At 38.1% G+C, this 22,341-nt stretch overlaps 1 protein-coding gene across 2 annotated transcripts in view; it reads left to right on the top strand.

The window, feature by feature from the left end:
* The first annotated feature begins 284 nt into the window (after positions 1–284).
* Positions 285–22,341, top strand: part of MOSPD2 (motile sperm domain containing 2) — a 37,698-nt gene continuing 15,641 nt past the window's right edge. The window contains exons 1-9 of one of the 2 annotated variants that reach the window (XM_038144713.1): positions 285–408; positions 617–683; positions 9,698–9,853; positions 10,585–10,671; positions 11,933–12,087; positions 14,458–14,518; positions 15,733–15,771; positions 16,734–16,858; positions 21,945–22,115. In XM_038144713.1, the coding sequence (XP_038000641.1) occupies positions 400–408; positions 617–683; positions 9,698–9,853; positions 10,585–10,671; positions 11,933–12,087; positions 14,458–14,518; positions 15,733–15,771; positions 16,734–16,858; positions 21,945–22,115 (870 nt within the window). In that variant the 5' untranslated portion in view covers positions 285–399. The remainder of the gene's footprint in view (positions 409–616; positions 684–9,697; positions 9,854–10,584; positions 10,672–11,932; positions 12,088–14,457; positions 14,519–15,732; positions 15,772–16,733; positions 16,859–21,944; positions 22,116–22,341) is intronic. The other variant, XM_038144724.1, reaches the window with a different exon arrangement.

Consider the following 22,341-nt stretch of genomic DNA (forward strand, 5'->3'; position numbering starts at 1 on the left):
GCCGTGCCGCGGTTCCCGGGGGGTGCCGTGCCGCTCGGGGCCGTGCCGCGGTTCCCGGGGGTGCCGTGCCGCTCGGGGCCGTGCCGCGGTTCCCGGGGGTGCCGTGCCGCTCGGGGCCGTGCCGCGGTTCCCGGGGGTGCCGTGCCGCTCGGGGCCGGGCCGCGGTTCCCGGGGGGGCCGTGCCGCGGTTCCCGGCCGGCGGGGCCGCTCCGAAGCTCGCGCCGCGGGGAGCATGACGGGAGCGCGGGGGGGCGGAGCCACCCCTAGGGGCGGGGCTGGGCGGGGCCTGCCGGGCAGCGCTGTCCCCGAGGCCCCGCCCCCCGGGCGCCGCTCCATCCCCTTTTCCCGCCGCTCCTCGCGCTGCCGGAGCCGCCTCAGTGCGGGCGGACCCGCTGGATCATGGCTGAGGTGAGTCCCTGCGCCCCTGCCCCCTCACTGCCGCCTTGCTGCCCGCCTGACGGGTGTTCTCTGCCCCGCCGCCGCCCCAGCCGCTCGGGGTTGGTGGTCTGGCGGGGCGGGTGGCCGGGCCCTGCCGTACAGGTGAGGGTCTGGGGCCGTCTGGGGCCCCGGCCTTTCGCTTCCTTTCACGGCCCTCCTGTTCCTTGTTTCCTTTCAGCAGCGACAGGATAAGGGGGCGCTGATAAGCGAGACCCGGCGGCGTTTCGAGGCGGAGTACCTGCCAGGTGAGTGGGGAGCGGTGGGTGCGGGCTCTGGGGCTTGTCCGCTGTCACTTTTCCTCTCGGGGGCAAAGGTGTCCTGCTTTCCCAGGTCTGGGAACGCCTGTGCCTTTTCACAGAATCGACAGGGTCGGAAAAGGCCTCCGAGGTGATTGAGGCCAGCCTGTGACTGAGCACCTGTCAGCCAGCCCACGGCACTGAGTGCCACATCCAGTCTTTCCTCAAACACCTCCAGGGACCGTGACTCTGCCACCTCCCTGGGCAGCCCATTCAAACATCTAATCACTCTATAAGTGTGAAGTCTTCAGTCACTCTTAAGTTTTAAGTCCCTCTTAAGTCTTCAGTCACTCTTAAGTTAAGAATTTCTTCCTAGTGTCCAACCTGAACTTGCCCTGGTGCACGGAGGGTGTCCAGATCCGAGGAAGGGTACGATGCCCAGCAGGTTTCTGTGCTGGCTCTCGGTGCTGGCTCGCTGTCTTGGGCTGCAGGATGTGTTGGGGCAGAGCTCTTGGTCCTTTTCTCTTGCAGGGTGTTTGGTTAGCTGGAGAGTGTGGCCTGAGGCATTGCTGTGCTTGGTGTTCTTTGGACATAAACCACGTCAGGGAAGGGGGAATGGAGGCATTCTCACCTCGCTGAGTTTGTCAGAGGAAGAGTTGTTTTTCTGGAGTAACTTGCACTTGAATTTCATGCAGGCCATAATTAAGATCATGCTGCATGTCCAACTCTGTTCTTAAGTGCAGGTGCATTTCAATTTGTAATGAAGGCTGGGCGAAGCTGGGGATGCCTAGGGGGAGGGAAGACTGGGGTAAGCCTAGAGTGGTTTCATTTTTTTTCAAGGTTTATTTGCATTGCTTATGTTGGAAGAATGTAGAGTATGCTAACAATTGTAGTAAACAGCATGTTTCATTGTGATTATCTAAAGACTTTCTACTAAAAATATGCTTCTATGCAACTTTTAGTGCAACTATAGTAAAAGTCCAGTAGTTGTGTTGACTGCATCTCCTTTAATCTGAGCCTCAGTTCTGCAAACAAATGCCTTGCTTTGGTGTTTCTGATCAGAACTATTGAGGTTACCTTACTGTCTGTCACTTTTATGTAAGGGTTATGTGCCTCTTCATTGCAGTGGGCTGGAACATGCTTTTGGAAAACTTTGAAGGTCTTGAGGGTGATAGAACTTTGTCTCATGTGGTTGCTCTGCTAACTTTCATAAAGGAGACTACTTTGGCCTTGGTTGGAGATGACCTTTATTTCTGATGACAAAATTTATTTAGAAAGTTGTGAGGTAGAGAGAGCTTATTTTACCATTTGATACTTCTAAGTGAATAAAGATGTCTTTGTAAAACTCAGGCTTGAATGAGTGGAGGCTCATGTTAAATTCTAAATTTTTCTGCCTCTTAATGTTTTCAATTAGTGTATATTTCATATGGTAGGTGATTCGACTTGCTTCATATTCTATTATCCCAGAGTCACACTCATAAATAATTATTTCAGAAAGCCTAGGGCTGCTCTGGGACAGTGGTTGTGGAAAAGGAGTATTACTCTTTCAGATGATCTGCTGCTTAGAATCTTAGAATTCCACAAGTTTCTCTAGTTGTAATGCTGTCTCTGTTGGGCTGGTCGATGCAGCCATTAAATAACTGAATACTGTTGCAAGGTAAGCTGTAATCCTATTTGCAGTATTTTGAACACTTTTTTCTCACTAAGCCCATTTTTGGGTCATGGTTTTAGGCTCTTGGCCCTTTCAAGAAAATAGGATTAAGACTTTTTTGAGTTTGTGCTGTTAAGATTCTGCCACAAATTTAGTAATGCCACAAGCAAATGAATGTTCTCATGACCACAATCAAGAGTGAAAACCACAGGATTTTAGTTTTGTACTGGTCTATCTGCCTTTACTGTGTGTGTTCTAAAACATACTCTTTTGTGCTTCTTAATCAAAGGAATGTGGGGTTGCATGTATGCAGACACCCTCAAACCTGTGACTTTGGGGTGTGAAGGTGCAAATGATTGCTTTGTACCCAGGAATTTTAGTCTGCTTTCAAAACCAAGGGCACTGTCAGGCTACACTGAGAAGCTGATCCTTCCTGTGGAGTTTAGTGTGGTCATATAACTGTGGGCCTCTACAGAGCAAACTTTATTCTCTTTGCATGTGAACTGCAGGTGTTAAAGTTGGAGAAAAGTTTTCAGGCAGTTTTTTTTTTTTTTTTTCCTTTTCTGGAGGTTGCAGTTGCAACTGTTTTGTTTTCCCTCTGGGGAAAACAGTGTAACTGGTTATTCTGCAGTAATTCTCATCATCAAAGATAAAGTGATTCTTCCATATTCTGTAGCTCATAGTTACTAGTTTCCCTCCTGCTCCTCCTCATGCAGGAAGATTTGGTAATGGTCAAAAATGCTGTGATGGCCTTACTAAAAGTAATGTTTACTTTTGTTATGAAATGAAAACTTAGAGGGTCTTTGAGATCTTACTTTTTCACTGAAATTATTTATTGGCAGAATATAATTTTTAGATTAAAGTAGAATCTACAAAAATATATAGCTGATTCAGAAAAGCCTAATATTCCAACATGTGTTATTATTGTTATAATAATATACTGTGGTCTTGATAGTTTTCAAGGTTAGGTGTGAAAAGTTCTGTTCAGCAATTGAAAGCACCATAAATCTGGTTTTTTTTTGAATTGTACAGTTGTTTCATTTATGTGACAAAATCAGAAGTTGCTTTTGATAGTCAGGTTCTCTGACACTTTCACACTGTTACTGGTTCATTTTCCCAGAATTTGTAGGAGAATTTTCTTGCTGAAGTTTTTCAGCTTATTTGCCCATTGAAGTGTTCTAGAAGGAAAGCTTGGCCACTGTTGGATCTTATCTGCAAAACAGTATTTATTATTAACTGAAAACTTGCGGTGTTTTTTTTTCCTCTTCAGTTAACTTTCACTGATTCCAAAGACAACTCCAGTTCTTGTGAGGAATGTACGTCCCAATTATGAAACCTTTGTGTCCCAAAGGTTTATCTCCAATAGTGTCCCTGTCAGTCCAGTAGACTGGCAAGCACTGTCTGATGTGGTAGGCAGACAGCACTTTGTCTTCACTGGTTTTGGGCCTAATTTTTGTTTTGCTTGTTTAGATTCTTTGTGAGAGTTGGTGACGTAAATCATTTTACTGGTGAAAGGAACAATGAAAACAAAAGATTTTTTTTCTAGCACTGACTGGCACTAACAATGTTTTCTAGCAAACAAGCATGTCTTTTTCTATAGTGAATTTCCATTCCTTAGAGGATTTCTAAAATTAGCTTTTATTTCTGGGCTATTACTTTCTATTTTAATGTTACAGTGGAAATTATTTACAATCAAGTCTTGTATGATTTTTTCAGTAAACTAGTTTTGTTCATATTTTGTTTTGTATATTAACTGGGAATAATTGTTAATAATAATTGTTAATAATTAATAATTGTTAATTGCCTGTTATCTCCTGGCCCTCCCCACTTACATCCTTTTCCTTTCTCCTTTAGGCAAGTCTTAATTGTCAAAAAAGATTTTGCAAGAGAGATTTCCCATCCTTCCAATGTAAAGGATTAAATTTCACCATGACCTTCTTTAAGCCAGTAGCAAAGGTGTTTTGTTAATCATATGGGCTGATTGCAAATAAATTTTTAGACATATAGGACACCCTTAAAAATCAGTGAGAAGATTGTAGAAGACTCTTAAAGCAGTGTTTTGCATACCTGCATGTCTTTTTATGCTCTGGAAAGTCTGTTTCCCCTGGTTCTTAGCTTTCAGGATGACACTGGTGGAAAGATAAGATGGGAAACATCCTTTCATAAAAAGCTCTGTAACATTAATGATGAAGCTTTTTATTGAAAGCAGTCTTTATTGTCACTGACAGTGTTCAGCTTTGCTAAAAGTTTATCTCACTTTGTGGAGGCAGTTATTTTGTCTATTGCTGCTTGAGGTTATTGAAATAATTCTTTATTGGATGGAAATAGTGTTTGATTTGTTCTTCATTCCTGTCCCTTTGTGGCTACTGACCTTCTTAAATTGTTTCTAGTCTTGCTGAGTTTCTCATGTAGCAACTGAAACCAGGTACCTGAATTGCTACAGTACTTACCTTAATGTTTGGCACCAACAGCCAATTAAAATGGGTTTCTTCTTTGTAGCCAAAGTCAGAGAAATGATTGTGACCATTTTACACCGAGAATTCTTGGTTGGAATAGCTTTAAGACAGTAGTTAAATTGAGTGTCTTTGTGTAAAGTAACACTTGACATACTTTTCTAAGTTGTTTTTTTTTTCCTCTGCTTTGTACAATAAAGTTTTTGGGTTTGTTCTCTATTAAAAGATATGCAGATGCTGTCCCTACTTAGCTTTATATAAGGCTTGTTCTGTAACACTACTTTTCTAGGTAGAGTTATTTTTTGAAGGGAGTGGTCATTCAGGTTTTTAATTCTGAACTTCTCTGGATTAATTTAGTGTGTGACTCAGCTGTGCTGCCTGGTTTTGAGTCCTGTAGTTATTCTTCTATATTCCTGCTGAATATTCTCGAATTTGTATTATTTTTCCTAAAGCATAAACACTAGAAGAAAACACAGCAGCACAGCACTGTTCTCCTGGTAATCACAGGTCAAGTTGGAAGGGACCATAGTGGCTTGTCTGGTCCAGCCTGTTCAAGCAGGGTCATCCTGGAGCACAGGGCACAGGTTTGCATGCAGACAGTCCTTGGAGAACTCCACACCCTCTCTGTGCAGTCTGTTGCAGGGCTCAGTCACACACCGTGAAGAAGTTCTCCCTCATACTCAGGAGGAGCTTCCTGAGCATCAGTCTTTGCCATTGCCTCTTGTCCTGTTTCTGGGCACCACTGAGAAGAGCCTGGGCCCATCCTCTGCCACCTCCCTGCAGATACTGACAGACCTTGATGAGCTCTCCTCTCAGTCATCTCTTCTCAAGGCTGAAGAGGCCCAGCTCTCTCAGCCTGTTCTCATAAGAGAGGTGCTCCAATCCCTTGATCGTCTTAGCAGCCCTCCACTGGACCTGCTCCAGGGGCTCCTGGCATGGAAATTAGATGGCAGTGAAAAAAAGAGGAACATAGAGAAGGGATTTTACAATTTGTGCCTCAGAACACTTAATGAAATCTTCTAGAGAATGTATTGCAGTGAAATTTGTGTGCATTTAGTTTTGCGTAATTCTGCAGTTGTTTTCAGAGCTGTTCTCTGGTGTTACAGAAGATCCTCTATGTTGGAACATAGTAATTAAGTGGTAGAGTTTCACTGGAAGCTTCTCAGCTTGAAGAAGACAACTTTTAGAAGGGCAGAATGTGCTCATGGAAAGGACAGAAGTCCTCACTAAAGCAAAAAAAAAAAAAAAGGAAGGCAAGTAATATAAGAAGTTGCTGTTCAAACAGCTTTTGATTTCTTCCAGTCTTTTCTCTTGACTTCCAATGCCCAATGAGAAAATGAAAGTGACTTTAAGAAACTGTTATCAAAATAAGGTTAAATACCTGGTCAGTTTTGTTCACTAACATTTTCCTGAAGAGCTTTCAGCTGAAGAAGAGGGATAATAATGGCCACATCTTCTTGCTACTGTCACTCCCTTATGTGTAATTTATAATTTGGCAGATTATGCTTTTTCTTGCTTTTTTGGATCTGAGTCTTGCTTAGTTTCTGCCGTTTCCTGGGTCAATGGAAAAGTATTGCAGCATCCCAGTTTTGCCTCTTCCATGGGCCGTGGAACCATTCTATGACACGGAAAGATTTGAGTGTCTTGGATTGAGGGAGCAACCAGGTTTCCAAGCCTCTGGACTATGAAATGTTACATAAAAGTCTGGCACTGCTGCTACACACGTGGTTTTCAGTAGCTCTTTCTGAACAGAAATACCTGGTAGTGCTGTTTCTTGTGTTACCTTTGGGGTGGGTGTTGTGTGTTCCAAATACCTTATGAAATTCTGTTCGTTATAGACTCAATTAGAGAGATTCTCTCTTCCTGAGCTGAGGGTGACTAAACTTAGTGTCTCAGTGTCCTGAGAGTGGCAGTCCTGCCAGTGTGAAGAAGCAAGCACCTAATGTTCCTTTGAGAAAAACATCAATATATGGTTACACGTATCTAAATGGGTAGGCTTGGAGATTGTCTGAGGTAAGTTACTTCAGTTTATAGTTCCACCTGAATTTCCATATGGGTGCCCCTCAAATATTGTTTCCTTTTTGGCCTCTTAGTTGTTGTGCAGGATGTATTTAAATTTTTTTGAGAATCCCAAAGGTCTTATTTTATTTCAGCTAATTCTCATTTCACTCCAGAAGTTTCTAATAATACAGTAACTGCACCCAAGTGTTCCATGAATGATTTAAAATTAGAAACATTCTGATTATTTCAAAGTATGTTTTGAAAACAAGTTTCCAGATGCCTGTAGAATTATGTGGCATGTGCAGATTTGAAGAGGAATTCCTCCTCTGAACTGACACATTTTCCATCACTGGATTCTTGGAAGGACTCCATCAATTTTATATCGCTCTGCTTTTTGTGTGTGATATAAAACACCTTTGTTTTGGATTCACATTCTCATTCTCAGTTTTACTTATTTTGTAGCAAGAATTGGATCAAGCAGGTAAAAGTCATACCATATTCAATACTCAGTACTGTTGTATCAATCTTGGGCTAGCCTGATTCAAACACTGGCATTCTGCAAGTGCTTGTGGATGTAGAACTTGAATAGTTGTTTCCCCTGGTTTTAGGGTATGTTGTAGCATATATGTAAATTCAGATTACATGTGTCTTGTTGAGAACTTAGTTACAGAAGAGAGGGAAAGATGGTTTTTCAATTATCCTAATCACTGAATGCAGCTTGCTTTCCACTGATGTTGGAAGTTTGGATGAAACATTTTCTCTGTTTCTCTTTCATTTTCTTAATAGGCTCACAAAGTTAAATGTCCATGTTCTTAAAAACATTCTCTAAGTTCAGAGTTTGTGAAAACTTGTTAGTGGCTGAGAAATGTGTTCAGATGTTTCTTCCATGTAATGGTATGTTAATGCTTTTAAATTACAGTTTGATACAAGGTGCACAGTTCTCTCGTTTTGACAGTTGTGCTCTCAGACAGATACTGAAAGCAAAGACAGCCTCAAAAAGTGGTGTGAAATGTTATCCTGGTAGTTTTTACCTGGCGGTGGGTTTTCTCTTTAATTCCAAAGTACCCTAATCCCTTATTTATATAAGATACACATGGGATTTATCTCAGCAAAGTACTCGGCTGACTAGCTGCAGTCAGTCATAGCTGGAAGCCAGGGTGTGTTTAGAGATTATTAAACCAAGGTGAAGTGCTTAACTTGAAACTAAGTACTGTTACCTTTTCTCAGACAGAACTTCCTAAATCATTGGAGGAATTAAACATTTCAAATGAGTAGTTGAGACTACAAAATTTCACTCCCAGGATTTTTGCAGTTCATCTGTGGTTCCTCTAGAGCCACAGAGAAGTTAAACATTTCAGTTTGGTGCTGAGTGATCACTTCACTGGGCTCAGAATATAGGAAATCAGCTGTCCAGTCCAAGTATGGAAATGATGAGAAAAGGAAATTCAATAGTTAAAGAAATTTTAGTGGATTAGAGGCTCTTGGCCAGAGAAGAAAGTAGGAGACTAAGATTAAGGAAAGTGGAATTAAATTCTAGGGTTATCTAAGTGAAGTAGTGGAAAGGGATCAAGAGAAGGAGAAATTTGAAGCCTAATGAAGAAGGGAACAAGGTAGATGATGTATGTGAGAAGCAGTCAGATGTGAAGAGATGCAGTGAGGAGTACAATTAAAACTTAGTGAATGGACATATTTAAATTGATATGTTCCTGGAGTTATATTGACCAATTTATAACAGGAGAGAGTATAAATTTAAAGACAAGTAAAATAGATTATATTTTTGCATGTGGGGCAGTTAAACAACAAATATTAGCAGAATTTAGTGGTGTCTTTTTCTTAACTCCTTCCTCAGAGTTGTCTGACTGAAAAACACATTGCCAAGCCGTTCCATCACAGTTCTAGATAGTTGTAAAGGGCTCTGAAAGCAGTTTGTTATTGACAGAGGAACACTTCTTTCCAGTATGTGAAAATTAAATCTCTTTTATTAACAGTCTTAATTTTTTTCATGGTAGTCATGAATTTAAGTGAATAGTTTAAGAGCTTAAGGTTTTTTATTAGTTACCAGAGATGCGTATCAGTGTCTGTTGCTTTCAGAAGCCTGTTGCTATTGTGGGCTCTTCATTTACATTGTATTTTTACCAATTTCTCAGAGAGAGGATCATTGATTTAAAAACTAGGCTTTTGTTTAAGTGTATCTGCCGTAGAAATAGGTCCACTTAGCATTTGTGGTTTACTTTCATGTTTAAAAATAAAAAAAACTCAGAGCAGCAGCAAGTCTTGTTTCATCCGAAGTACTTCCAAAAGCATGTAAGCCTCTTATCATGTTGTTAATGTGATATAAGAAGCCCTGGGGGCTTTTGTGCTACTCTGGAATTGCATGTAGTTTTTCTTGGGTAGGGTAACAATTTATAACTGTAAAATGTAGTTTTTTAAATGAAACAATTTTGTTTAATGCAATAATGTATAGCGCACGCTCAAAAGCAAAAATTTTATATTTGTTATCAGATATTTTATGGTCTAACATGCTGATACCTATAATTTTGAGAACTCAAGCATGTACTAGTGATGTTCAGTGTATACATTCATCAGTACACAGATTCTAATACTATATACTAATTCATGTTAATTGTAGAAAACTGGTTTTAGAAAAATTACACCTGTCCCAAATGCACCTTGTTGTTTTTGTTGCATAAGGATCACAGAAAATAGTTTTCTAGTGAGATTAATGTTCTAGTGTCCCTAGATATCATTGCAGCAGATAAATGGTTTTCATTAATTTATCATGCTGTGTTTTGTTTCCTGAAATTTGAAACTGCAAGAGAAATCCTATGTAGCAAGTAGATGCTTATAGACATACACCTAAAAAATCTCTGCACATTTCTGTAGCAAATGCTATAGACACTAACTTATTTATTTCCTAGATAAATCAGATAAATATGATTCTAGAGATGTGGAAAGACTTCAGCAAGATGATAAATGGGTTGAAAACTACTTGATTTGGCGTCATGATGTTGTGGATGATACATTAAAGATGATTGATGAAAGCTTTCAGTGGAGGAAAGAATACACAGTTAATGGTAAGCTATGTTATACACTGATTTTGAAGGTGTGTGTTGCTTTCCTCTTGAACTACCACTGACCTCTATATGTAGTTTCATTAATAACCTTTTAAAGGTTTGCAAGTACCACGGAGAGCTGAGCAAGAACTTTCAAAAAAGTTAAAAAAGGAGAAAAAGTATTGCTTTTCATGTTGACCAGTAGTGTCTCAGTTTTGTTGTGGTTCCATATGTCCATTGAAAGGGTGTTTAAGGGGAAGGAAGGAAGGCATCTATCTTTTGCTTTGTCTCTTTTCATTGTAGAGTTCTAGAAAAAAAGCAAACAACAAAAAACCCCACAACTGTCTTGTTCATTGCAATAGCACTGGTCTGGTACATTAAATAAAAGATCTCATTTTTGTGCTGTGAAAATATTTTGAAGGTGAACTCTACAGGACTTCACACTCTGAAGGATAGAGTGTGGTGGGGAGGCTTCAGATATGAAAAAAATAAACATTTGCAGCATTTTTTTTCTGTAGATTTTTTCTATTCTTACTTCATAAGTACATTCTATGCTGTAGCATGAGAACAAGATATTGAGATAATTTGAAATCCTTACTATTTGCATTAGTTTAATGAAGGCCTTGGAAAGTAGCTTATAAAGATTTTTTGGGGTTTTTTTGGCTAGACTTTTCCATTTTTAGTGACTTCTGTTAAGTTACAATGTGATTATTAATATGATTACTGAAATAATATTTCATTTGGTTTTGCAGACTTGTCAGAATCTGTCCTTCCAAAATGGTTATTTGAAATTGGTGCTCTCTTTCTGCATGGCTACGATAAAGAGGGCTATAAGTTATGTAAGTTATACAGAATAGACTATTTTCAGCCTTTGATCATTGTTTTGTTCCCAGCATTTTATCACTTTGAAAAATAAGCATTTTAGGAACAGACACAGGTATATATTACCTGTATATATTTGCTGCTGTTTTTACTTTAAAATGTAATTAAATAATAAAGTTTTTATTTACCATAAAATCCACTGAGTTGGAAGGGACCCAGCAGGATGATGGAGAACAACTCCTGACCCTGCACAGGGTAGACTCAAAATCACACCATGGGCCTGACTGACAGGCTTGGTGATGTGATCATTGTCTTACATTAAACTATTATATTCTTGTTTATGCTCTGTGTTTGAATAGGGATTTCTCTTCATCTTGAAATACAGTCTAGCTAATGTGCTATATTTAAAAACATTTGTTTCTTTACATGAAACTTGGAGAAGAAATCTAGTTTTTACTACAACTTTCCTAGTTTCAGGGAAAAGAATATTAAGCATAACTAAAATTATTTTCAGACTTGTCTAACTTGGATACTGTAAAGGTAGTAAAGATGGAAGCTACTCTTCACATTACTGCCCTGAATATTTCTTTTCTCACTTACTGTATAATCAGTAACTTGGTTTCAGACATTTTTATAAATTCTTTACTTTGAATTGTGCCTGTGGGTTTCCTTTTTTTTTTTCATGGAAAAACAAGTCTCTGTATGACTCATTTTTTTATTCCAGAAGAATATATACTAGGTTTTCATTTTTACAGTGTTGGTCACCTCCTGGAATTTTTCATTTTATTTTAGAAAGATCTGTTTCTTTTTTGTATAATTCTTAATACATGTATAAATAGTTTTTTCAAAACACATCAGCTGCAGTCCTGTAGGAAACCTGAGTAGAAAAGGAAACATTAATTTTACATCAATACTTAGAATACATGCTGAACATAGTATTATCTGAAGACCATGTGATTTAATTTTAAATTATGAAATATTAATCTAGGTAAATAGTCTTTAAATACACAAAAAGTGCTTTTCCACTTTATTGTTTCTTCTCAGATATTCTTTGTATTTTCAATTTCTAAAAAACTATAGTAAAAATGTGAAATGTGGGGTATGTGAAGAGGTGTGCAGTTGTTTTTCTGACAGTTCAGTGGTCACAAAATCAGGACAAATATAAAATACAAACTCAGAGGTGTTAAAACATTTCAGTGCATCTTCTGTAGTTATTTGGATGATGTTTTCTGTTTGCTTGGATCTTTCCTTCAACTTCTGTGTGTGTTTTTGTCCAAGTTTGGTTCAAAGTGAAGCATCATACAAGAGATCCTAAGCAGCAACTTGACAAAAAGAAACTGGTCGCTTTTTGGTTAGAACATTACGCCAAGAGAGATCATGGAAAGCCCTTGACAGTAGTATTTGACATGGCTGAAACTGGCATCAGTCACATAGTAAGTATTTTTACTGTCTTGTCTTGATTGCTTTTGGAATTATTTAACCTGTGTTACGAGAAAAAAATGAAGTTGCTGTGCAGTCCTTGACACATAATTAACTTAACAGTCATTGAGATAAGTGATATGGTAGAGGTTTTTCCCATGACATGAGCAGTTCCCAAAATCTTTTGTTACATATTAAATGTTGTCTTTTGCAATATGCTGAAAACTTGCATTTAGTTTGGTGGCTGAGCTGGTTTAGATTGTAAGATTGACATCTTGCCTATCAGTACATATTTATGGATTTAATCTAATAACTAAAATTCTCACAGATTGTCTATAGGTTAAAAAATGTATTTCTATAGAATAATTACATTTTTTTTTTACTGAGTGCCATGCTGTCCTGTTATTACAAGAATGGCTGAAATTTGGAACTTTGTGTTTTTGTGTGGTGGTGGTATATCAATAATTAATGTAAGCAAAAAATCCCCATCCCCAAATCCAGCTCCAGAGGGTTGTCTATATCTGGCCTAGGCAAGATTATTAATGTTGCACTGGGACCTTGCAGCTGTGCAGTACAGGGCCCCCAGCTCATGGGGAAGTAATTTGACAAATAAATATGGTGTGATTCTCTTTTGCAAGGTTGGTGCTCTTACCTGTACAGTGAGAGCTGTCTGTTCATGTTCCTAAAGATAATACTGCGACCACAGTTTTACATAGCAGGAGTAAAGGATTGTAATAATTTCCTTGATGTGAAAGACTGATTTGATTTGGGTTTTACGGATTATATCCTAAAGCAGCTTTTTTCTCCCCGAGTCTTTGAGACTCCCAGAGACAAAGTCTCAGCAAATACTGTCTGTAAGTGTGCTATTGTACAGTCTTGCTTTATAGTTAGTATTTTTATCACAGAACAGGAATATTTTTAATGGCTATTTGTAGCCCTGTGGAGTAATTGATAAATCTATCCTAACAGAAAAAGAACTTGAATCTCTGAGTTCTCTTCCAGAGCATGTCTCATTTGTTTGTTCTGTTGCAATGGTCATCTACTATGTCACTTTTATCACTGGTATGCAGGAGATAATTCTGATAGCTCGTGGGTTGTTGCACCAGTTCAGGTAAATAGAATAGATGCAGTTATTGAATGGTCTGTGAAATCTGCACTTCTAATTCCAGACTTTCATCAAAATAATGGCTCTATCCCTCTGCTATCTGATAGTGCTGCTTTTGGATAGGCAGCAGATTAGAATCATTAGAATCTCCACTAATCAGGATGCTGCTCTCTAATCTGTCATTGTGTTTGTGCTGTTAAATGAAAGATACTGCATTTGGTACAAGCAATAGACAGTTGAGATAAAGGCTTCTATTAGAACCCAGTCTGTAAAGATGTCAAGTTAGTTTCTAGTTGCTGAAGCCCCTTAAAAAGCTTTCAGGTAGTCGCCTTACACAGTGGTATTTTTTGGGGGGGCTTTTTTCACTCTGTCCAAAAATGTTTTGGTGGTGTGTTTACATCACCCTAGGAGGTCCTTCCTCATTGTTACTGGCTGAGGCTTTGGGTCCTCAGCTAGAAGTGCTCTGCACTGTTTCTGAAAGTAGTAGTAGTGGTCATTTCTGTTTAAGGGACTGAGGAAAAATACTCATGGCAGGCTTCCCACCTGAGTACCTTATTGTGATAAGGTATCTCTTACTTCTATACCTGTTTCATAAAAACCCTTCCTTGCCCTTTACTGTGTAATATAGTTCCATTATACCTGGATGTTGCAAAGGAGACTGACCGTACTATTTCTGTACAGTTGCTCATTGGATAGAAGCATCCTGAAAATGAGAAGCAGCTCTTTTGAGCACTGTCTCTGCCCACAATTTCTCTGCATGCCACTAAGTAATACTAAACCTAAAAATTCTTTTCAAAGGAAACCTATTTTTTTCCCTTTGGAATTATAATACTGACCGCAGTAGTATATTGAACAGTATGTAGGATAATTACTGAAGGGAAATGTCAGTATATTGAGTACTCTTCCATCTGTCAAGCTTCTCTAGTGCTAAAGGTTTATTTTTCCTCTATCTTTCCTGCACGTGTTAAGTCCTGTTGATACTCAGCAGCAGTTCAGATATCTTAGTTATTGCAGTGATCAGAGCAGAGGTCTATTGACTTCTTTCTCTGATTATAAGGGGAAGTGTGACCACAATCCAGCAGCAGTTTAATGGAGAAAAAAGCCTTGCGTTGTGTTTTGAGGATATTTGTAGTGTATGTAAAATTTGATCATAGTTGACTGCAATATATCTATCTTGTGCTTTTCATTAAAAGTCTTAACTAAGCCTGTACTTTTCAATGTTTTGGCTTGCTTTGTATTTATGCTGGGATTTTAATTTTTATTTATTTATTTTTTTTAGGACTTGGATTTTGTTCGGTTTATTGTCAACTGTTTTACAGATTATTACCCAAATTTCCTCAGTAAGTATTGTATATTAAGTGTTAAGCATTGTAGACTGGTGTAACAAGAGCATTTCACAATATGATAGAAGATGGGGAAGATGAAGGGGTTTTTTAATGTGCTTTCTGGGGTAACTTCATGAAACATGAATGTTACAGTGTTAGGATTTTCTTGTCCTGAAATCAGTACGGCTTTGTTTTGTGGATAAACTTTACTTTCATCAAAAATCAGCTGGTTTTTTGTGAAGTAATAATGTTTATATTACTGTAATAGTTCTTACTATGTTCTTACCTAGTAAGAACTATTATAAGCCCATAACAGAAAGGAATTTACCTATTTTCCTTTGCTTTCCTTTGCTTGTTACTTGTGTAGAAGCTTTACAAACTTTGATAGTTTGTATCCTTTAGGAATCTTCAGTGGTCAAAGAATGAATGGCCCTAGAAATGTATGAGGAGCAGTGGTTTATTCTGAAAATTAAAATGGTTTATTCTGAGAAGGCATTTTTGTGTGCACACTTAGAAAACTCTGCGTACTTGCCTGCTAGTTTTTTAATGCATAGGCAAACACTGCATAGTTTATGCTAGCTCATCTTAAATATGTTGTAAATTTTAAGTGAAAATGTCTGTGAATGTTAAACTTCCATACAGCAACTGCTTGAACTCTGAATATTAAATTTTGGCTTGCTGATCAAAGTTCAAAGCTTTGATCAAATATCAAACTTAAAGGCAAGTGCAACATTGTTTTTTGTACTTCGACATTCAAGAGGAAAAATAACTGGGACTTTTTAAGGTTTTTCTAACCTTTAGGGTTAAAATAAGAATATTTGGAAAAAATAGATATACAAGACTTATTTGTTTCTTTGTGAGGCAAGGGGTGCTGAATTTACTTGTTAAACTTTCTTCTTGTCGTTAGCTGGTTTTCTAGGTCAGGTTGAGATCTTGCCTTTCTTTGCCTTATTTGTGAGATGAATTATTAGTAACAAAATGGCAGAAAAATAATATCCCAGGAAGTACATAAACAATGTATAACTTGGAATTTTATTACCTGTTTTCCAAGCAAATAACTAATGTTTCTAAGTAGCAATTAGTTTGTCCAAAATTGCTTTTACAGAGAGGTGAACTTGGAGACTTGTTGAAGGGAATATTTACTTTTTTACATGAATGTTGTTGCTTTACTTGCTCTTAAATAGAGAAATACCTAGCACTTGGCATTCAGATTTTTTTTTTCTTTTCAGCAAAGATAGTAATATTTGAAATGCCATGGATAATGAACGGTAAGTTGTTTTTTTTGTTGTTGTTTTTTTCTTTTTGGATTGTAATAACTTTTAAAATTTAGTAGCCTAAATAAGCAGCATTGTTCTACTCTGTGTAGATACAAATGAGTAATGTAGTTTGGTAAACATACATCTTTAAATCTGTCAGTTTAAAGGTTGCATACTTTTTATTTTTCCTCCTATCATTGTATTTTGGATCATACTTTACATGAAGTCTGTATTCATTCTGTTTCCAAAGGTTAGGAGACCTTGACAAATAATCTATTCCTTGAATGCTGCTAACTAGAATCCTTTCAGGAATCCTGTCATTAGCAGTGATGGTGACTTATAACCAGCTCAAAACTGGAATACACAGTTTAAGCTAGATGCCTGACACTGGGTGCTGATGTGGTTACATTTGTTCTGATATGGATCTTTCAATAATTAGCTGTAGCTATAATGTACAGGATAAATACGCTATTCCTCTGTTGTTGCCATATGAATACATATTTTTATGTTGGCTTTATATTTTCCTGCATATTCATGTTTTACAGTCACTGAAATAACAATGGTCTTTGTAAATGCTTTATGAATCTAAACAAATATCCTTTAAATCGGCAAGACATTTCAGCAAGGAAGAGTGTGTACATCTTTCCCAACCTCCCTCACTCAGATTTGGAAATACAATTGGGTTTTACCTGCTCAGTACTTCAATGGCTAAATTCTAAGACAACAGAGTTGTCAGTTATTAAATCAAAGATACTCCTTCCATTTTCTCTGTAAATAATACCTTTTTTCCCTTGCATTGCTCATTCCAATTATAATAGATACTTTCAGAGCAGGTTCTGCAATATCTTGAGGGATGTAACTCATGTAATATCTACCAATACACTGAAAAAAACCTACAAAAACAAAATAACAAAACTGCTTTCCTGTTAACTCATGTATATCTTTTGTTTTGTTTGGTGTTTTGTTGTTTAAAGCTGCTTTTAAAATCGTGAAGGGTTGGCTTGGCCCAGATGCAATAAGCATGTTAAAGTTCACAAACAAGAATGACGTGCAGGAATACATCAGTGGAGAGTATCTGCCACCTCACATGGGTGGAACTGTAAGTATGGAAAGTCACGTTTCTGTTGTGATAGATTGAGACACCTGTGTAACTTCCGTATGTGGGGTTGAGGGTTGGCTCTTCACTGATGGGTGATTTCTTGAAATTGTTTTGCCAATGATTATTTCAAAATCACAATAATATAAAATAGGTGAACTTCGTGAGAATTTGCTATCTGCATTCTTAAGTACATTCTTAAGTCCTGCTACTGTTTATTCTGAATTATTCATCCCCTTGTAAGTCACTGAAAACCACTTAGTTTTTTAGACTTTCAAGAAAAATAATCTAAGTGTCATTGCCACTTGTACTTTATTTTTGTTCCCTGGTGAATCAGAGATGGTATTTGTTTATGAAACAAGTTCTATGAATTAGAAAGCAGGTTTTATTGTCCTCTGAGAGTTCTAGTCCTGCTCCAAAGCTATGATTCACTGGAGACAGTTATATTGTAGCTATTTTTCCTTTGCTGTCTCTAGGGCTGCATTTTAAGTCATGGCTGTAGAAGATTCTTTTCAAAGAGTGTAGTAGAGCTCCAAAGTGGTACAAGCAGCATCATTTTAACAGAACCAGAAACCAGTTCTAGTGCAATATAAAGAGTGGAATAGCACAAGTATCTTTCACAACAGGTTTCACTTTTCAAGAGGCTAGTAGATCAGTATTGCATAACCTTTTAAAATAAATTAGCAGAAAAATTATGCTTTAAAATATTAATAGGCCATTTATGGTAGTAGAGTAAGCCCACTGCAGGGGAGTTACTTTTCATGGTTCTTTTTCCACCTTTTCTTTTCTGAAGTGCTTTTGATGTTATGGCAGCAACAATGTGGAGAAAAGGAGGGTTGTGTTTAGCAATAATAGGGGAGGCTGTGTTCCTCTGTATATGAATTCAGGGCAGTGTTATTGTGGCCAGGACATAAGAAACTTGTTTGGGGAACGTAAAAGAATGTTACTTTGGTTTTCATTTGGCTGAGATTAGGAGCCTTTAAAAAGTGCATGTGGTTCTTGAAGAAAAGATACCCTTTTTTTCCATGGAGAATTGCTGCCCCAGCTCCCAGTCTCACAGAAGACTTTCTCATATGGAAGAAAGCTGAAATTATTGCACAGCAGGAGTGGACATTGAGGGAAGGTCTGATGTCTAAAGTGGCTTCAGTAAGGGATAATTGTTGTTTAGCAGTCGTTCTGGACCTGCCTCCTGTGGTATTGTCCTGTTGTTGCAATAGAGGGGCAAGTTTTTTTCTCATTAAAGCTGAGTATCTCCCATCTGCTTTTTAGACTGTCTTACCTAATAGTTCATTATGTCTTTAAAGAAAAAACTTGTGGTTTTGCTAAATATCCTCCTGAAGCATCTGATGGAACACAGTCTTAGAGTTATTTGTAATCCTGCCTTGGGCCTGAAAGGTCTTGATTGCTGATTAGTGATTGCTGACCAAGCTGGCTCCATGTTGCCCACCTTCTGAGGGCATTAATAAGTTTCAGAATCATGGAGGTAGCTTATCCACATCATTTGTCTGGGGTAAAAAGTTGCAGTGGCAGAAATAAAGTAGCAGAATAGTAGTAAACTTGTCTGATAAGAACTGCAGAGGTTTTAACAATTTCAGAAAAAGAGCTTTATGTCTGCATATTGAGAGCCCTGTATTTTGAACCAGCACATATTTTGTCTAACTACTGAGTTTCACTTAATGGATGTTTTGAGCTCTTAACCTCAGAACTGTCATAATTTGGAAGAATTGTTAGCAAATACCAAGACTCCAAAATTGTGCTCTGAATATTTCTTCCCAAGATTTTTTCAGTGTATACAGTAAAGCAGTGTCGTTGCATCTCTGATAGCAGGGAGTTTTTCACTGACCAGACAACAGACAACTTCATGTCCTTTCTCAGAGTTTAACTTTTCTTGATGTGATTAACCTTGGCTTCTCTTGAAGCTAGCTAGAGTAAAATTCACCATGATTAGTATTGTCAAGCCTGGCTTTTTAAAATGCAGTATCTGACTTGCACAAATTGATTCCTTCCATTTTTCTCTCAAGTGTTTGGTTTTGTTTGTGAGGCACTTTTTTTTCTTTTTGCCTCCTTCCGATTTTCTCTCCGTCATCTTTGATTTCCATGCGTTTAGTTACCGATATTCGTATTTGTCGCAAGCCTGATGCCAGTGAAGAGCACAGCATATCTGTGCATCCTTTGCTGTGTCCCCTACCAGGATCCAAATTTGAAGAGCCAGGGCTTGCCAGGCGGAAGCAACTAGTGGAGCAGATCATTTGGCAGGTTAATTTGGGGAGATACCTAGATTCCACTGCACTTAAGTTCTTTGTATGTCAGAAAACTGTTAGAGACTAGTTCTGGAAGTAACAAAAAAAATCCATAGAATTAATAGTGTTGAACTTTGAGTCAATGATTACTTTGCTTAGTTAAGGGAACTGTTCTTTTTCTCTGTTGGAAGCCTCCAACTTCAATGTCTCAATAAAGTTACCTTTAAGCATGTTTTAAGTCATTCTCAGAGTCACTCAAAAGATGAATCAGAAACTTTCCATAGTTTTAAAATCCTTTGATTGACTTTCAGCCAGCTGTGAAAGAGGAATATTACTTGCTTTATTTTAGACAACTAGTGGGCAAAAGTGTCTCCAGAGTACCAAAAGCATTAAAACTAATTATGGAAAATAGCAACTTGGGTTTTGCAAGACTTTGGAATATGAATTGGGTCTAAGTTGCATTCAGGTCCTCATCAGTCTGTTGGCTGTGGCTGTTACCATATTGCTAATCCATACATGCTGCATACCACATATGTGGCTTTGAGTTGTTCTTCTCCATAGTGCACAGAGGTAATTTTCTTTATAGCAGGTTTATTTTGGTAGAGCTTGTCAAGATTGCCCAAGGCAGATCTAGGAGCAAGCTAGATGCTAGCCAGCCTGGAAAATTAGGGTTAGATGCTCAAGAGCCACTTGGTGATATTTTTCATTTAGTAATAAATGTATACTAACTCAGTGTTTTCTGGCTTTCCTATCTATTGTATCACACATTCTGCCATTTCCAGCTGTTGGAACAGTCCAGTTCTTAAGGCATACACATTTCTGACTGAGCAGGGAGATTTGTCTCTTCTCTCTGCAAGACTGAAGTACATACCATGTACACTTTGATACAAGACATGTACACACAGTAGGATTTTGATTTGTTGTTTTGCCCAGTCTTTCTTTGTCAGAAGATGGATTTAACAAGGATGAATTGATCAAGTTTCTCTCTGCTGGTGCCAATATTGAACAATGTGTGCCACTGCTGTGCTCTTCACCTGGGTATCTAAATTGATAGCCCACAGGTTTTCTTGAAAGTAGTTTATATAGGTCAGTGGCCTGAAGTTAAGACATGACTAAGCTTGCAGAGCCACTGTGTGCATGTAATCTTAGAATATATCACTACTGTGATTAAGACACCTCTACAAAAACTGCCAAAAATAGTTGCATGCATTCTCTCGATCTGCTATAAAAAAGAGCCGTAAGTTTATAGAATGGATGTATCAGGCATTGAATAAATGTCTTGTTTACCTGGCTGAGGTTTTCACCCTGTTAGTAGATACACCCATGCTGCTGAAACTTAAGCACTGTGACTAGGAAGTGTGGGACTTCGAACAGAATCTCACCAGTGGGACAACACAGCTCTTGAAGCTATCCAGCAGCATGGATTAAGAAGGCCAAGTGAAGTGTGTAGCAAAATTAATTTCCCTCTATCAAGGTCACTTTGTTACATGCCCTTGATCCTATGCTGGGAGGGAATGACAAGGCTTTGATGGTTTGGATAAGGGGAAGCTGGATATTTCTGTCAAATGTGGGATGTCAGTATTCTGTAAAACTACTGTAATATTTCTTGTAGACTGGAGTCTTTTAATAGTGGTTTAGTCTGTAACTGGTACTTAAAGCTTGTCCTTCTGGCCCTTAGTAGGATATTGTTTGAGCCAGGATATTGTTTGAACCTGTCTCATTCACCTAGAGGTCTTTGACTGTTGCTACAGCCTGAAGAGCAGATAAGATTTAGACCTTGGTTATAGATGAGCAGGAAGTATACTTTTTTGTTTGTGGTTTCTTTGAATAGGTCCATCTAAGACTTTTCCCTTTTAATCTTTCTTAACATCACATTATTCCTTGTTTTGAGAAAATGTTCTTGCTTATGGAGAGCTCTCTTGAAACACCTTTTTGTAACTCCCTGATGAGGGAGGCATCATTTGTGACGCAGGGCCATTGCTCCATTCTGCCTCACAGGAGTCAAAGCTATGTTATTTTTCTCCACTGAAAAAGCTGACAAACTATATTGGTTTACTTGATGCTTAAAACTGCTTGAAAATGCAGTAGGAACAGAGATTCCTGTTCAAACACTGCCTCTAACATTATATGTAATAAAGCAATTTGGAGAATATTAAGAAAATTTCTAGTTAACAAAAATTGGTCTGATCTTTTTTTTTTACTGATCTTCCAATGGAAAAGGTACCTTTATTGCAGAGTCATTGAGAACTTAAGTATTCTGCTGCTGCATTACTCAGATGTCTTAAATATGGTCTTTAAATTGATTTCACATTCCAAAGACTAGAGGTCTGAATTGCAGAATATACTAAAGGTCCACACACATTATGTTAAACTTAAAGGATTATTTGGGGTTGTTTTATGGTTTTGGGCTCTATTTCCTTTTTTTAAAATGGCCATTATGAAACTAACATATAAGGAACAACTGATGTCTTTCATCACTTTTGAAATATTTTTAGAAATAGCTATCATAAGTTTTGAACCACATTTTTGAGAACTAAGAAGAGAACTTCAGCAATTAGACTGTGAATGCTGACCCTTGATAGACTAGCTTCTGTAGTTCTGCTGTGACTATAAATAAAAGTTGCAGTTTACTGGCTTCATTGGATGACTGTATTTATTTGTCTGTTGATGATAAAATAGAAATTCTTTGTGTCAGCTTTCTGTGCAGAGGTGCAACATGAAATGGATAAATGAAACATAAAAGTAATGTGAAAGAAGAAACAAAGACAGTATTTCCATTTTAAAAACCCTAGAGAGGGCACTTCTAATCCTCTTGAATAACTCATCTTTTATAAATCCTTATCTTTCAGGATTCTTTCAAGTATAGTTATCCTCCGTTGGTTGATGATGATTTTCAAACTCCTTTATGTGAAAATGGGCCCATTACAAGTGAAGATGAGCATGAAAGTAAAGAAGAGATAGATGCAGACACCAAGGAGACTGGGGAGCTCAATGAAGCACAAAACCTTAATCAGAAAAAGGTATCTAAGTGAAGATTTAGGCAAGACTAGCTAGATGGTTACAAAGTGGGACAAGAGGCATGTAATTTTGGTTACTTGTCTTTGTGTTGTATGTTTTAACACTTTTTCTGTCTTCTAATTTAGCAAAAGGAAAGGAAAGCTGAAAAATTATAGTTGCAGTTTCAACCTTGACTCTTGGTCTGTTAAGACAAGTTTCATGCTTCAGAATGCATAAAATGTGCACCAA

The sequence above is a fragment of the Motacilla alba genome, chromosome 1 (genome assembly GCF_015832195.1).
Source record: "Motacilla alba alba isolate MOTALB_02 chromosome 1, Motacilla_alba_V1.0_pri, whole genome shotgun sequence".
NCBI classification, from domain to species: Eukaryota; Metazoa; Chordata; class Aves; order Passeriformes; family Motacillidae; genus Motacilla; species Motacilla alba.